The 18,140-nt window shown below is 50.1% G+C and overlaps 1 protein-coding gene across 1 annotated transcript in view; it reads left to right on the top strand.

The window, feature by feature from the left end:
* Positions 1–18,140, top strand: part of nfatc1 (nuclear factor of activated T cells 1) — a gene marked incomplete at both ends in the record, with an annotated part of 78,832 nt that overhangs the window by 21,666 nt on the left and 39,026 nt on the right. The window contains one exon of the mRNA XM_084156734.1: positions 3,471–3,526. Coding sequence (XP_084012860.1) covers positions 3,471–3,526 — 56 coding nt within the window. The remainder of the gene's footprint in view (positions 1–3,470; positions 3,527–18,140) is intronic.

Genomic DNA, 18,140 nt, shown 5'->3' with positions numbered 1-18,140 from the left:
GGAGTAACCATGGAGAATGAGTCACTGTGTCAGAGTCAGAGACCCACAGGCCTACAGTTTCAACAGTTTCCCCTGTCTGAACCGACCGACTACTTTGTGACCCATGACCCAAAGCTCACCAGCTCCCTGTGAGTCAGAGCCAATGAGGAGAGTCAGTCCAACCAGGTACTGTACAGACCTGCCCTGGAACGGCAACAGACCCAGACAGGCCTGGTTGTTCTTGGCCAGAGGTGCCGTCTATGTCTACAGTATGATCGAGGACCTCCAAATAGAATTTTGTGAGGATTATAAAACTTCAAGAACCTTGCCAGGTGGTGTCTGGAATTACCCGAGAAAATTATAGATAACCATCCGTCTATAGAGGGAAAATCTGAAAGCGTCTGAGGAAGATGAAAGTGGAGTGAATCGTGTTTCTTTCGACGGAGAGACAGATACATTTTTTGGTGGGGTTTAGGGGTTTTTCTCAGAGTAACGGTTAGCCTACACTCAGTGGGAGGGGTGCTCTACTCTGTGTTACATGACTGGTCAGTGCTTCTGGATCCAATTCATTGCATTCACAGAATAATGACTTCCACTTTGAAACCGTTCAGCAGTTTGGCCGGCCTTTACACTTCAGAGAACAATGGCTGTTTTCATAAACAAATCAATTACATGCACATATACAGGGAGTTTATGTTTTATAAATTACAGCGTACTGTTCATAAAACCATATTTGAGGAAAACCAGAGACATATTTTTTATGAATTGATGATGGCACAGAGTGTAAAGTAATAAATTGTAATGTAGAAGACAGACAGTGTGCTGTGCTGAGATGCAGATGTAGAATACAAAACTGTGTTGTATTGAGTAGTGAACTTCACTATAGCAAATACAGTATCCTCCCAGCAGCCATTGATCGATGCAGTTTGAAGAGCTGGCTTGCCTCAATTACCGCCCTTCCCTGAGACAGCACGCTTGCATGCAATACCCACAGTCCACGTGTTCTGGGGGTAGTGCTGGGAGGAATAACTTACAGTCATCAGAGCCAGGACAAGGGCTCTCTTTCACCATTCCACATGGGCCTGGGTAGCGCATGTGTTTATATTTACTGTACGTTATGAGGGCTTTGGGTATATGCCACCCCGCTGTTTGGCTTTGGGCACTAGAGTTTACTCCACCCCAACCCAATTAAAGAGCACAAGGAGCTGTTTGATTCCCTTAATAAACTCTGCATGACAAATAGCTGTATTGTATACTACTTTATTCGGATCCAACTCTGGCTGTCATAACAGTGTAGTACACCACCAGTGATGTGTCTATTGGCTACCCTGTGTTATGTCTGCCTTATGAAAGGTAATTACCACTGTAGACCACAACTAGAGAGCGGGTCGTCGACTCGTCCTTTGACTTTGGCAATGTTGGAATCAAGCCAAGAAAAAGTGTTGGGGGAGTTGTGGGAGGTTCTGGGTTTGTTGGGTTTGTTGAGGTGAGGGAGTGGTCTGGTCTGATTTGGCACTGGCACTGTTGCCATGGGTACTGATGGTGAGAGGCATTGTGCAGATGTTGTTAAGGCCCAATGGAACATTCTGTATTTATCAGTTCCTCAGTACACTCTGCACAACACCTTGTGCCATCAAAGTAAAGGTATCCCACGCATGTGATGCTCTACAGACACTTTTCTTGGCAGAGGGGCAATGACAAATTGCTCAATTTAATGTTTTGTTTCTGCATGAATGTGTGGCCAGTGAAAAAAATGAGAGTGAGAGTGAGTGACAGAGCAATAGAGAGAAAGACAGAAGAAAAGGGGAGATGTGAAAGGAGAGGGGAAGATCTGAAATGTTTTTTATCTCTGGTGGCGGGTTGACGTAGCCTTCTAAGGTTTCCCTTTTGGAGTGGTTCCCAGAGAGAGAGAGAGAGGGAGAGAGTGGAGGTGGAGCCGGAGAGGTTCCTTCCTGCCTCTAGTCTCCAGATATAATGGGAGGCATTGGGAGCTTCAGTGTCAGCTTCAGTCTCTTCCACTGCCACATCACAGCCCAAGCAGACCCAGACCCAGACCAAAGACGCCCAGTCTGCAATGGGCAGTCTTCTCCCCTGCCTGTGTTTGTGTCTACCTCTCAGTCTCACTTCATTACATTTACATTTACATTTTAGTTATTTAGCAGACGCTCTTATCCAGAGCGACTTACAGGAGCAATATTAGGGTTAAGTGCCTTGCTTAAGGGCACAGACAGATCTTTCACCTAGTCGGCTCGGGGATTAGAACCAGCGACCTTTCGGTTACTGGCACAACGCTCTTACCCACTGTTCATAAGAACAGACAGCCTTCAAGATAGCATCTGTCATAATATAGACCTAATCAAGAGTGCTTCTATTTGTGATGTTAAAGCTGCACTCCTTAATGGTGAAACTGCCACGTCCGTTTGCAATATTACAACAACAACAACAACAACGAAAGTTACTGCAAACAACAAACACTGTTTTTTTTCCCCTCGGACATCATTCAATGCGCAATAGAAGAGCACAATATGTACTGCAATTTATTTTACCATGCTGCGCGACACTCCTCAGCTCGGCAATAAAAACAATAACAATGGTGGTGGCGCTGTTTCGCAGATCTCAGCTTTAAGAATGGCCAGAATTGTTAGAAAGGCACTTTTTAGAAAGTTTATTCTCACCAAGGACATTTTTTATCTGATTTAATTCATATTTCAGGCTTTGTTAACGACTCATTGGTGTGAAAATTACTTTTTTGTTGATGTCTCATAGAAGAATAGCAAAATAGGATATTCTTTAGGACCCATGTTTTCAACAGCTGTGATGCCCTATTTTATTGCCTGATGGGAAAGCCAGTTTGTTACGACAAGTTGAAAGTTAAAAGATGTGTAATTAACAGAATATAAAACAAATAAAACATTTAATAACACTTTAATGAGCATGACAAAAGCACCGATATTTAAATATGAGTTATTTGAAAAGACTGACGGTGGCTTGGGTAGGGAGACTCAATGCCAAGGCTTCACTTTACAGTTATTCGCAGCCCACTGGTTATAGGAACCCCTGTTTTATAACCTCATTAACAAGCCTGCGAGTCACAATTGGTCATGCCGTTTGGGATTCCACAAAGGAATGAAGTCAGGGTTTCTCTCATCGACCAAAGACATCACTCATCCCTTTGGATCGTGTCTCAGCGTTGCATCAGATTGGCCCCCTCGGCCCAAGTGGGTTAGCCTAGACTGAGACAGGATATGATGTTGGTTATAACCTTGATTCTGTTGGAGCTGTTTCACAGATGACTGATGTCAGACAGAGCTAATAATAACACCATTAACAGCATCATGGCTTATGATGTCAACATTGACATGAATGGGGACCCCATTAGTCTAGTTATTTTCGGTGGTTACTCATTTGTGCAAGTCTGAATACTGGTACTTTTCTCACATTACATTTTCCCACATGCTCACCCTCACTCTTCTCTACTCTTCCTTCTGCAGATGGCCATCACCTATGGGAGACAGAGGCCAAGGTTGACAAGGACTCCTCCAAGTCTGTAAGTCCTATAAGCATGACATTCTGCATTTTTGATAGGTATTTCACAGCAATGATTGTGTTAGTTGGAAGACACTCTACTGAGTCTCTGTTTCTCTCTCGGATACACACAGCATAAGACCTGTGTCTGGAAAAGACAGTACAGTAGACACACTGCTAATTCTATTCATTTCTGAATTAGGGACACTCCTGGGGAAACGGTGTTGAGCTAAATGTTTTCGAAAGGTTCTGAGGAGTTCAGCGTTTCCCTGTGGGAATGTGTGCTTGACAGGGTGTGCTAGCTGTCTTGGTCTGGGTCTGGGACAGCTGTGTGGATGCTGCTGCAGGCAGGCCAGGGGCCGGGTGAGTCACCCAGAGCACTCTGTTATTCTGGGAGTCTGGGTCTGAGACTGGGGGATTAGAGCGTTTTTATATGTGAGGTAGTGCACCTGCTCCCCGTGTCCTCCCCTGCACATACACACACAGATGCATACACACACACATATGCAAGAACGCGTGCACACACACTCTCACTCTCTCTCTCTCTGACACACACTCGTACACACACACACACATACACACAACACACACACACAGATGCATACACACATACTGTACATGCAAGCACGTGTGCACACACACAGTCAATTGTATGTGCAGGGCTCCCTTGCGAAAGAGACCCTGGTTTCAATGGTGACTCCCTGTTTAAATAAAGGTTAAACAACTATAATACACATGGTCAGCGTAAAGATTTTTTGCCTGATTTAGATATATTTCTGCTTATAATTTCCGACAGCAAAGATAAAAAAATGTGCGGAAAGATTTTCTGTGCAAAATGTACAAATGACATCAAATTGACGGGTTGTTAGGAAATAGAAACCTGTGAAAACGACCCAACATGTTTCTGATAGAATTTCATCCAAGCTGTACTGAAATCTTATCAGCTTTTATGATGCTGATAAAGATAGCATCTCTTCAGACAGTATCTAACTGCACATTCACATTCTCTCAAGATGCGGAAATAAACAAATCATATTTCTCAACTCCTGTTCCCAAGTCAAAATTGTGCCTACATTTGGTGTATCATTTTACTGCAAGAAATGCTTCATTCTGCAGAAGTTCATATTAAGGATATGTGAGAGGTTATAGACCTACAGTCAGTGTCCAGATTTCAGTTTCCATTTAACCCCTTCTGAACTGTAGGCTACAGTTCCCTTGATGTGCCATAGGCCACATTTGAGCAGACCCGGCTCCAATGGGTCAGCCCCTGTGGATTTTCTGGTGTCTATAGCAAATAAGGCATCAATAACTTATTTTTCTGTGAATTGCCGAAATGCAAAAACTTGACTACCATTTTCCGCAAAATTCCAGAATCAGTGTTTAGCCCACTCTTAGAGATAGAAGGGTTAGACACGCTTTCAAAAAGATAGCCCGCTGAAATAAAATGACAATTAAATTTTTTATTTTATTTTTTTATTTCACCTTTATTTAACCAGGTAAGCCAGTTGAGAACAGGTTCTCATTTACAACTGCGACCTGGCCAAGATAAAGCAAAGTAGTGCAATAAAAACAACACAGAGTTACATATGGGGTAAAAAAAAACATAAAGTCAGAAATACAACAGAAAATATATATACAGTGTGTGCAAATGTAGCAAGTTATGGAGGTAAGGCAATAAATAGGCTATAGTGCAGAATAATTACAATAGTATTAACACTGGAATGCTAGATGTGCAAGAGATTATGTGCAAATAGAGATACTGGGGTGCAAAAGAGCAAAATAAATAACAATATAGGGATGAGGTAGTTGGGTGGGCTAATTTCAGATGGGCTGTGTACAGGTGCAGTGATCGGTAAGGTGCTCTGACAACTGATGCTTAAAGTTATTGAGGGAGATAAGAGTCTCCAGCTTCAGAGATTTTTGCAATTTGTTCCAGTCATTGGCAGCAGAGAACTGGAAGGAATGGCGGCCAAAGGAGGTGTTGGCTTTGGGAATGACCAGTGAGATATACCTGCTGGAGCGCAGACTACGGGTGGGTGCTGCTATGGTGACCAATGAGCTAAGATAGGGCGGGGATTTGCCTAGCAGTGATTTATAGATGGCCTGGAGCCAGTGGGTTTGACGACGGACATGTAGTGAGGACCAGCCAACAAGAGCGTACAGGTCACAGTGGTGGGTAGTGTATGGGGCTTTGGAGACAAAACGGATGGCACTGTGATAGACTACATCCAATTTGCTGAGTAGAGTGTTGGAGGCTATTTTGTAAATGACATCGCCGAAGTCAAGGATCGGTAGGATAGTCAGTTTTACGAGGGCATGTTTGGCAGCATGAGTGAAGGAGGCTTTGTTGCGAAATAGGAAGCCGATTCTAGATTTAACTTTGGATTGGAGATTCTTTATGTGAGTCTGGAAGTTGAGTTTACAGTCTAACCAGACACCTAGATATTTGTAGTTGTCCACATACTCTAGGTCCGACCCGTCGAGAGTGGTGATTCTAGTCGGGTGGGCGGGTGCTAGCAGCGTTCGATTGAAAAGCATGCATTTAGTTTTACTAGTGTTTAAGAGCAGTTGAAGGCTACTGAAGGATTGTTGTATGGCATTGAAGCTCGTTTGGAGGTTTGTTAACACAGTGTCCAATGAAGGGCCAGATGTATACAAAATGGTGTCGTCTGCGTAGAGGTGGATCTGAGAGTCACCAGCAGCAAGAGCGACATCATTGATATACACGGAGAAAAGTGTCGGCCCAAGAATTGAACACTGTGGCACCCCCATAGAGACTGCCATAGGTCCAGACAACAGGCCCTCCGATTTGACACACTGAACTCTATCTGAGAAGTAGTTGGTGAACCAGGCGAGGCAGTCATTTGAGAAACCAAGGCTATTTAGTCTGCCAATAAGAATGCGGTGGTTGACAGAGTCGAAAGCCTTGGCCAGGTCGATGAAGACGGCTGCACAGTACTGTCTATTATCAATCGCGGTTATAATATCGTTTAGGACCTTGAGCGTGGCTGAAGTGCACCCGTGACCAGCTCGGAAACCGGATTGCATAGCGGAGAAGGTACGGTGGTATTCGAAATGGTCGATGATCTGTTTGTTAACTTGGCTTTCGAATACTTTCGAAAGGCAGGGCAGGATGGATATAGGTCTGTAGCAGTTTGGATCTAGATTGTCACCCCCTTTGAAGAGGGGGATGACCGCGGCAGCTTTCCAATCTCTGGGGATCTCAGACGTTATGAAAGAGAGGTTGAACAGACTAGTAATAGGGGTTGCGACAATTTCGGCAGCTAGTTTTAGAAAGAAAGGGTCCAGATTGTCTAGCCCAGCTGATTTGTAGGGGTCCAGATTTTGCAGCGCTTTCAAAACATCAGCTGTCTGAATTTGTGTGAAGGAGAAGCGGGGGGGGCATGGGCAAGTTGCAGCAGAGGGTGCAGAGTTGGTGGCCGGGTTAGTGGTAGCCAGATGGAAAGCATGGCCAGCTGTAGCAAAATGCTTGTTGAAATTCGCGATTATTGTAGATTTATCGGTGGTGATAGTGTTTCCTAGCCTCAGTGCAGTGGGCAGCTGGGAGGAAGTGCTCTTATTCTCCATGGACTTTACAGTGTCCCAAAACTTTTTGGAGTTAGTGCTACAGGAAGCAAATTTCTGTTTGAAAAAGTTAGCCTTTGCTTTCCTGACTGCTTGTGTATATTGGTTCCTAACTTCCCTGAAAAGTTGCATATCGCGGGGGCTATTTGATGCTAATGCTGTACGCCACAGGATGTTTTTGTGCTGGTCAAGGGCAGTCAAGTCTGAGGAGAACCAGGGGCTATATCGGTTCTTAGTTCTGTATTTTTTGAATGGGGCATGTTTATTTAAGATTGAGAGGAAATTACTTTTAAGGAACAACCAGGCATCCTCTACTGACGGAATGAGATCTATATCCATCCAGGATACCTGGGCCAGGTCAATTAGGAAGGCCTCCTCGCTAAAGTGTTTTAGGGAGCGTTTGACAGTGATGAGGGGTGGTCGTTTGACCGCGGACCCGTTACGGACGCAGGCAATAAGGCAGTGATCGCTGAGATCCTGGTTGAAGACAGCTGAGGTGTATTTAGAGGGTGTGTTAGTCAGGATGATATCTATGAGGGTACCCATGTTTACGGATTTAGGGTTGTACCTGGTAGGTTCGTTGATAATTGTCACGGTTTCGGCCGAGGCTGCTCCTCTTCCTTGTTCGGGCAGGCTTCGGCGGTCGTCGTCTCCGGAGTACTAGCTGCCACCGTTCTATGTTTCATGTTCTGTTGGTTTTGTCTGTTTCATAACACCTGTCCCTTATTTGTGTCTTAATTGTTTCCCTTATTTAGTTCGTGTGTTTGGGTCAGGTGTTATGCGTGATTGTTTATTGTCAGACTGCCTCGTTAGGGTATTTTCTCTCGTTGTTGGCTTGTCCCGAGAGTTCGCACTGCGTGCGCTTTTCTTGTGTTTTACGTACTGTGTTTTGTGCGTAATTGTTTTGCGCCACCCGGTTGGGTTGGCGACTATTTTGTTCACGTGTTGAACGTACTATAAAGACTATTGAAGTCATCCTGGATCCTGCGCTTGATTCCTTCCACTCATCTACACACACCACTCTGACAGAATCACGCATCACACCCATGGAATCAGCAGGAGCGACCGCGCCGACGGCCGAGATGGCTGAACGTCTTCGTGGTCAGGAGGACCGCATCAACCAGGTCTGTCATGCCCTGGAGGGGGTGATGAATACTCTGCACCGATGGGAGACCAGCGGGGTTCCCACACCTCCAGGAACCGAACCAGCCCCATCGGCCAGCCCCCCCGTCTCATCTCCGGAACCTAGTAGGATTCGGCTCTCGCTCCCGAGGGCGTACGACGGCTCCACTGCCGGGTGTCAAGGATTCCTGCTGCAGGTGGAGCTCTACCTCGCCACCGTCCACCCGGCGCCCTCGGGACACGAGAGCGTCTCAGCCCTCATCTCCTGTCTCACCGGCAAGGCGTTGGAGTGGGCCAACGCCGAGTGGAGGAGAATGGACGCCGCTACTACGAACTATGCGGAGTTCTCCCGCCGCTTCCGTGCTGTGTTCGACCATCCACCGGAAGGGAAGGCGGCGGGGGAACGTCTGTTCTACCTCCGACAGGGGATGAGGAGCGCCCAGGACTTTGCCTTAGAGTTCCGGACCCTAGCGGCTGATGCAGGGTGGAATGAGCGGGCCCTTATCGACCATTTCCGCTGCAGCCTCCGGGAGGACGTCCAGCGAGAGTTGGCGTGCAGGGACACGTCGTTGACGTTCGACCAGCTGGTCGACATGGCCATCCGGCTGGATACCCTGCTCGCCACCCGTGGGCGTCCCGGAGGGGGGGGTTCGCCCATTCCACTCTCCAGCACCTCCGAGCCGAGCCCTATGGAGCTCGGAGGTGCTGGCGCTAGGGAACGGAGGAGGAGGAGCCCGAGGGGACCTGGCCCTTGCACCAACTGTGGTCGTGGAGGACACACCGCGGCTAGGTGTTGGGGCGGGTCCTCCAGTGAGGGAGATGGCAGGTCACGCATTGGGGGGTCCCCCCAGGTGAGTAGGCGCCCTGCTTACCCAGAGCTTTCTGTCGTGCACCTAACCTTGCCTGTTTGTTTCCCACAGGTTGCACCTCGTTCCCAGCATAAGGCGCTGGTAGATTCAGGCGCAGCTGGGAATTTTGTAGATCGCCAGTTCTGTATAGAGTTAGGGATTCCCCTCCTTCCAGTGGATAAACCTTTCCCCGTCCATGCCCTAGATAGCCGTCCGTTAGGGTCTGGGTTGATTAGGGAAGTCACAGCACCCATTCAGATGACGGCGCAGGAGGGTCATGAGGAGAGAATTCAGCTCTATCTGATTGACTCTCCTGCGTATCCGGTAGTGCTGGGTCTTCCCTGGTTGATGACTCATGACCCTATTATTAGGTGGCGAGAGAAAGCTCTTAAAGGGTGGTCTGCTCAATGTGAGGGGCGGTGTCTGGGTGTTTCCATAGGGGCGACCTCGGTGGAGAGTCCGAATCTAATGCCAGCACTGCAGATTCCCCCCGAGTATGAGGATTTGGCACTGGCGTTCAGTAAGACTCGGGCGGCGCAGCTGCCGCCTCATAGACGGGGGGATTGTGCGATAGATCTCCAGTCAGGAGCAGCTCTCCCGCGGAGCCATGTGTATCCCTTGTCTCAAGAGGAGAGAAAGGCTATGGAGACATACATCTCTGAGTCTCTGAGACAGGGATACATACGGCCCTCCGTTTCACCCGCTTCCTCAAGTTTCTTTTTTGTAAAGAAAAAGGATGGAGGTCTGCGCCCGTGTATTGATTACCGCGGTCTCAATCAGATCACAGTGAAGTACAGCTATCCACTTCCTCTGATTGCGACTATGACGGAGTCACTGCACGGTGCGCGGTTCTTTACAAAATTGGATCTTAGGAGCGCATATAACTTGGTACGCATTCGAGCGGGCGATGAATGGAAGACAGCGTTTAGCACGACTTCCGGACACTACGAGTATCTAGTCATGCCATATGGGTTGATGAATGCTCCCTCAGTCTTCCAATCCTTCGTCGATGAGATTTTCCGGGACATGCAGGGACAGGGAGTAGTTGTGTACATCGACGACATTCTGGTGTATAGTCCTACCCGTGCTGAGCATGTAGCCCTGGTGCGCCGAGTATTGAGGAGGCTGTTGGAGCATGACCTATATGTCAAGGCAGAGAAATGTCTGTTTTTCCAGAAGTCGGTCTCCTTTCTGGGTTACCAGTTGTCTGCGTCAGGGGTGAAGATGGAGGTAGACCGGGCGTCAGCTGTGCGTAATTGGCAGACCCCAACCACTGTGAAGGAGGTGCAACGGTTCTTGGGTTTTGCGAATTATTACCGGAGGTTTATCCGGGGTTTTGGACAGGTGGCAGCTCCCATAACGTCTCTGTTAAAGGGGGGTCCGGTGCGCTTGCGGTGGTCAGCTGAGGCGGACAGGGCATTTGGGAGACTAAAGGACCTGTTTACCTCGGCGCCGGTGTTGGCGCATCCGGATCCTTCTTTACCGTTCCAAGTAGAGGTGGACGCGTCAGAGGCCGGGATAGGGGCCGTTCTTTCCCAGCGTTCTGGCACTCCACCTAAACTCCGTCCCTGTGCGTTCTACTCTAAGAAGCTCAGTCCGGCGGAGCGGAATTATGACGTAGGAGACAGGGAGCTGTTAGCCGTGGTACAGGCCCTAAAGGTGTGGCGGCATTGGCTCGAGGGGGCTCAACACCCTTTCCTCATTCTAACTGACCATCGTAACCTGGAGTACATCCGGGCAGCTAGGAGACTGAATCCTCGCCAGGCTCGTTGGACTATGTTCCTAGCCCGGTTTGTGTTTAAGATCACATACATCCCTGGGTCCCAGAACGGGAAGGCAGATGCTCTGTCTCGGCGGTATGACGCAGAGGAGAGGTCAGTTGAGTCCACGCCCATACTACCGGAGTCTTGTCTGGTTGCTCCGGTGGTGTGGGAGGTTGATGGTGAGATCGAGCGGGCGTTACGCACCGACCCGAGTCCTCCACAGTGTCCTGTGGGTCGGACGTACGTTCCGCTCGAGGTACGCGATCGCCTCATTTGTTGGGCTCATACGTCCCCCTCCTCTGGCCATCCGGGTATCGGCCGGACAGTGCACTGCCTTAGCACGAAGTACTGGTGGCCAACGTTAGCTAGGGATGTGAGGATTTATGTCTCCTCCTGTTCGGTGTGTGCCCAGTGTAAGGCGCCCAGACATTTGCCCAGGGGTAAGTTACAACCCCTGCCTATTCCACAACGACCCTGGTCCCACCTCTCGGTGGATTTTGTTACCGACCTCCCCCCCTCACAGGGGAATACTACCATCCTGGTCGTTGTGGATCGGTTCTCTAAGGCCTGTCGTCTCCTTCCCATGCCGGGTCTACCCACTGCCCTACAGACCGCTGAGGCTCTGTTCACCCATGTCTTCCGGCATTACGGGGTACCCGAGGATATAGTGTCTGACCGAGGCCCCCAGTTCACCTCTAGGGTGTGGAGAGCATTTATGGAACGGTTGGGGGTTTCGGTAAGCCTTACCTCGGGGTACCACCCGGAGAGTAATGGGCAGGTTGAACGTGTCAACCAGGATGTGGGTAGGTTTCTGAGGTCATACTGTCAGGGCCGGCCGGAGGAGTGGGCGAGATATGTGCCCTGGGCCGAGATGGCACAGAACTCTCTTCGCCACTCCTCCACCCAACTAACCCCTTTTCAGTGTGTATTAGGGTACCAGCCGGTTCTGGCACCATGGCATGAGAGCCAGATCGAGGCCCCCGCTGTGGATGAGTGGGTGCGGCGCTCGGAGGAGACGTGGGACGCTGCACACGTCCATCTGCAGCGTGCCATACGTCGACAGAAGACGAGCGCCGACCTACACCGCAGTGAGGGGCCAGTGTACGCACCTGGAGATCGAGTCTGGCTCTCAACCAGAAACCTGCCCCTCCGCCTGCCCTGCCGGAAGCTGGGTCGGCGGTTTGTGGGGCCATTTAAAGTCCTGAGGAGATTGAACGAGGTGAGTTATAGGTTAGAACTACCTGTTGATTACAAAAATATTAACCCCTCGTTCCATGTGTCTCTCCTCAGGCCGGTGGTAGCTGGTCCACTCCAGGACTTTGAGATTGAGGAGACTCCTCCGCCCCCGTTGGACATCGAGGGGGCTCCGGCGTACACCGTGAGGTCCATCCTGGATTCTAGACGCCGGATGGGGGGTCTTCAATATCTCGTGGAGTGGGAGGGGTACGGCCCGGAGGAGCGGTGCTGGGTGCCAAGGAGGGACGTCTTAGACCAGTCCCTACTGACCGATTTCCATCGGGGTCATCCTGCGCGTCCTGCTCCGCGTCGTCCGGGTCGTCCCCGAGCTCCGGGTCGGCGCACGGCTGGAGCCGCGCGTCAAGGGTGGGGTACTGTCACGGTTTCGGCCGAGGCTGCTCCTCTTCCTTGTTCGGGCAGGCTTCGGCGGTCGTCGTCTCCGGAGTACTAGCTGCCACCGTTCTATGTTTCATGTTCTGTTGGTTTTGTCTGTTTCATAACACCTGTCCCTTATTTGTGTCTTAATTGTTTCCCTTATTTAGTTCGTGTGTTTGGGTCAGGTGTTATGCGTGATTGTTTATTGTCAGACTGCCTCGTTAGGGTATTTTCTCTCGTTGTTGGCTTGTCCCGAGAGTTCGCACTGCGTGCGCTTTTCTTGTGTTTTACGCACTGTGTTTTGTGCGTAATTGTTTTGCGCCACCCGGTTGGGTTGGCGACTATTTTGTTCACGTGTTGAACGTACTATAAAGACTATTGAAGTCATCCTGGATCCTGCGCTTGATTCCTTCCACTCATCTACACACACCACTCTGACAATAATTTGCGTGAGGTTGAGGGCATCTAGCTTGGATTGTAGGATGGCTGGGGTATTAAGCATATCCCAATTTAGGTCACCAAGCAGTACTAAAGTGCATCAATGATGGCATTTTTGAGTTAATTTGTTGGGACAGAGAGTAGGAAGTGCAACCCTTTAGAGATTTGACAGTTTTCCAGAATTTAGCCCAGTTCCCCTTACAATCAGAAAAAGTGGTTACATAATAATCAGATTTAGCATTTTTGATCAGTCTTACACATTGATTCCTTAGTTGCCTAAAACATTGCCAATCCGAGCCTAAGCCTGTGTTCCTGGCCTTGACCCAGGCAACATTTCTCTTATGAATGACTTCGTATAATTCAGGAATGAACCAGGCATTCTATATTCCTTTAACTCTGTGTTGTGAAGGGGGCATGATTATCTACAATAGTATTGAAGACATTGCAAAAAATCTTAAAGCTAAATCAGATTCAGGGATAGCAATATAAAGATAATGTAAAAAGGCTAAAGTTTTTAAAGTTCCTCTTAGTGATGACATGTGTCAAGGCCGGGCGTAGGTGTGGTGTGGAATCAATTGCAGGATGCAGATGCAAGTCCAAAAACACTTTAATAAAGTCCACAGAAACAACGGCTATAAACAGAGCCGGTTGAACAAGGGAAAAATAAACGCACTCAGCGTAAAAGTACAACAAACGCACAACGTGCGGACTCTCTAATAACATAGAGCTCAAACTGACTGGCAACACCTGCTGACCCCCTTGACGCGCGGCTCCAGCCGTGCGCCGACCCCGGCCTCGGGGACGACCAGGAGGACGCGGAGCAGGGCGCGTGGGATGACCACGATGGAACTCAGTCAGAAGAGACGGGTCTAAGATATCTCTCCTCGGCACCCAGCACCGCTCCTCCGGACCGTACCCCTCCCACTCCACGAGATATTGGAGACCCCCCATCCGGCGTCTCGAATCCAGGATGGACCGAACTGTGTACGCCGGAGCCCCCTCGATGTCCAGCGGGGGCGGAGGAGTCTCTGCTATCTCACACTCCTGGAGTGGACCAGCTACCACCGGCCTGAGGAGAGACACATGGAACGAGGGGGTAATATTCTTATACTCAATAGGAAGTTGTAATCTGTAACACACCTCGTTCAACCTCCTCAGGACTTTAAACGGCCCCACAAACCGCCGACCCAGCTTCCGGCAGGGCAGGCGGAGGGGCAGGTTTCTGGTCGAGAGCCAGACTCGATCTCCCGGTGCGTACACCGGTCCCTCACTGCGGTGGAGATCGGCGCTCGCCTTGTGTCGACGGATGGCCCGCTGCAGATGTACGTGAGCAGCGTTCCACGTCTCCTCCGAGCGCCGCACCCACTCATCCACCGCAGGGGCCTCGATCTGGCTCTCATGCCAAGGTGCCAGAACCGGCTGGTACCCTAACACACACTGGAAAGGGGTTAGTTTAGTGGAGGAGTGGCGGAGAGAGTTCTGTGCCATCTCGGCCCAGGGAACATATCTCGCCCACTCCTCCGGCCGGCCCTGGCAATACGACCTCAGAAACCTACCCACATCCTTGTTTACTCGTTCAACCTGCCCATTGCTCTCCGGGTGGTACCCCGAGGTAAGGCTCACCGAGACCCCCAAGCGCTCCATGAACGCTCTCCAGACTCGAGAGGTAAACTGGGGGCCTCGATCAGACACTATATCCTCGGGTACCCTGTAATGCCGGAAAACGTGAGTGAATAGTGCCTCAGCGGTCTGTAGGGCAGTGGGAAGACCCGGCATGGGAAGGAGATGACAGGCCTTCGAGAACCGATCCACAACGACCAGGATGGTGGTATTTCCCTGGGAGAGGGGAAGATCAGTAACGAAATCCACCGAGAGGTGAGACCAGGGTCGTTGTGGAACGGGCAGGGGTTGTAACTTACCCCTGGGCAAATGTCTGGGTGCCTTACACTGGGCACATACCGAACAGGAGGAAACATAAACCCTCACATCCCTGGCTAACGTTGGCCACCAGTACTTAGTGCTAAGGCAGTGCACCGTCCGGCCAATCCCTGGATGTCCAGAGGAGATTGACGTGTGAGCCCAATATATAAGTCGATCCCGAACCTCGAACGGCACGTACGTCCGACCCACAGGACACTGTGGAGGGCTAGGATCGGTACGCAACGCCCGCTCGATTTCGGAATCGACCTCCCACACCACCGGTGCCACCAGGCAAGACGGCGGGAGTATGGGCATGGGCTCAACGGACCTCTCCTCCGTGTCATACCGCCGGGACAGAGCATCTGCCTTACCATTCTGGGACCCAGGGATGTACGTGATCTTAAAAACGAACCGGGCCAGAAACATATTCCACCTAGCCTGGCGAGGGTTCAGTCTCCTAGCTCTCTTCTCCTCTTGAGACAGAGGATACACATGGCTCCGCGGAAGCGCAGCTCCTACCTGGAGGTCTATCGCACAATCCCCCTGTCTATGTGGTGGCAATTGCGTCGCCTTCGCTTTACTAAACACAATTGCTAAATCATCATACTCGGGGGGAATGTGCAATGCCGGCAGTTGGTTTGGACTTTCCACCGAGGTCGCCCCTACGGAAACGCCCAGACATCGCCCTACACACTGGACAGACCACTCCTTGAGAGCCCTCTGTTGTCACGAAATAGAGGGATTATGAGTAATCAACCAGGGAAGCCCCAGCACCACCGGATACGCAGGAGAGTCTATAAGGTATAGCTGAATAGTCTCCTCATGACCCTCCTGCGTCCCCATCCTAAGTGGAGCTGTGACCTCCCTAATCAACCCCGATCCCAACGGACGGCTATCTAAAGCATGTACAGGGAAGGGACTACTGACTGGAAGGAGGGGAATCCCTAACTCAGCACAAAATCGCCGATCTATAAAATTCCCAGCTGCGCCTGAATCTACTAGCGCCTTATGCTGGGCATGAGGTGCAACCTGTGGGAAGCAAACAGGTATGGTTAGGTGATCAACAGAGAGCTCTGGGTAAGTGGGGCGCCTACTCACCTGGAGGGACTCCCCAGAGCGTGGCCTGCCGTCTCTCCCCCTAGGAGACCCCCCCCAGCACCTGGCCGCAGTGTGTCCTCCACGGCCACAGTAGGTACAGGGGTTGGTTCCCCTGGGGCTCCTTCTCCTCTCCTTTCTAGCGCCAGCACCCCCGAGCTCCATAGGACTAGGCTCGGAGGTGCTGGAGGGTGGAATGGACGACCCCCACTCAGGACGTCCGCGGGTGGCCAACAGGGTGTCGAGGCGAATGGCCATGTCAACTAACTGGTCAAACGTGAGGGTGGTGTCCCTGCAGGCCAACTCACGACGGACGTCCTCCCGTAGGCTGCAGCGGAAGTGGTCTATGAGGGCCGCTCATTCCACCCTGCGTCTGCCGCTAGAGTCCGGAACTCCAGTGCAAAATCCTGTGCGCTCCTCTTCCCCTGTCGGAGGTAGAATAGACGTTCTCCCGCCGCCTTCCCCTCAGGTGGATGGTCGAATACAGCCCTGAAGCGACGGGAGAACTCTGCATAGGTGATCGTCGCGGGGTCTATTCTCCTCCATTCGGCGTTGGCCCACTCCAACGCCTTGCCGGTGAGACAGGAGATGAGGGCGGAAACGCTCTCGGGTCCCGAGGGCACCGGGTGTACGGTGGCGAGGTAGAGTTCTACTTGTAGGAGGAAACCTTGACACCCGGCAGCGGTACCATCATACGCCCTCGGGAGCGAGAGCCGAATCCCACTGGGTTCCGGAGCGTGGACTAAGGGACTGACTGGTGCTGGTGGTACTGTGGGAGGAGGCTTGGGTGCCCAACTGGTCTCCAGGCGATGCAGGGTATTCATTACTCCTTGTAATGTGTTGGTGATCTGGGCTATCCTGTCATCCTGTCCGCGGACGCGCTCCTCCCATGACTCGGTCGCTGCTGCTGCTCCTGCTGATTCCATGAATGGTGTGTAGTTCTGTCAAGGCCGGGCGTAGGTGTGGTGTGGAATCAATTGCAGGATGCAGATGCAAGTCCAAAAACACTTTAATAAAGTCCACAGAAACAACGGCTATAAACAGAGCCGGTTGAACAAGGGAAAAATAAACGCACTCAGCGTAAAAGTACAACAAACGCACAACGTGCGAACTCTCTAATAACATAGAGCTCAAACTGACTGGCAACACCTGCTGACATAGAACAACTACACACAACCACAAGACAGAAACAACGAGAACTTAAAGGACACATAATCAAGACGAAATGAGCAACAGGTGTAACAAATCAGACCAAACCAAACACACACAGACACAACGAACGGTGGCAGCTAGTACTCCTTGGACGACGACCGCTGAAGCCTGCCCGAACAAGGAGAAGGAGCAGCCTCGGCCGAAACCGTGACAACATGAGGCTTAGATTTAGGCATTTTCACATCGCTGACACAGACAACTGGGCAATGGTCACTAAAAAGTGGGAAAACCCCACTAGCAACTTACAGTGGGGGAAAAAAAGTATTTAGTCAGCCACCAATTGTGCAAGTTCTCCCACTTAAAAAGATGAGAGAGGCCTGTAATTTTCATCATAGGTGCACGTCAACTATGACAGACAAAATGAGAAACAATAATCCAGAAAATCACATTGTAGGATTTTTTATGAATTTATTTGCAAATTATGGTGGAAAATAAGTATTTGGTCAATAACAAAAGTTTCTCAATACTTTGTTATATACCCTTTGTTGGCAATGACACAGGTCAAATGTTTTCTGTAAGTCTTCACAAGGTTTTCACACACTGTTGCTGGTATTTTGGCCCATTCCTCCATGCAGATCTCCTCTAGAGCAGTGATGTTTTGGGGCTGTCGCTGGGCAACACAGACTTTCAACTCCCTCCAAAGATTTTCTATGGGGTTGAGATCTGGAGACTGGCTAGGCCACTCCAGGACCTTGAAATGCTTCTTACGAAGCCACTCCTTCGTTGCCCGGGCGGTGTGTTTGGGATCATTGTCATGCTGAAAGACCCAGCAACGTTTCATCTTCAATGCCCTTGCTGATGGAAGGAGGTTTTCACTCAAAATCTCACGATACATGGCCCCATTCATTCTTTCCTTTACACGGATCAGTCGTCCTGGTCCCTTTGCAGAAAAACAGCCCCAAAGCATGATATTTCCACCCCCATGCTTCACAGTAGGTATGGTGTTCTTTGGATGCAACTCAGCATTCTTTGTCCTCCAAACACGACTAGTTGAGTTTTTACCAAAAAGTTATATTTTGGTTTCATCTGACCATGACATTCT

This window comes from Coregonus lavaretus, assembly GCF_964263955.1.
Source record: "Coregonus lavaretus genome assembly, chromosome: 40".
Lineage (NCBI taxonomy): Eukaryota > Metazoa > Chordata > Actinopteri > Salmoniformes > Salmonidae > Coregonus > Coregonus lavaretus.
This window is presented reverse-complemented; position numbering and strand designations above follow the sequence as displayed.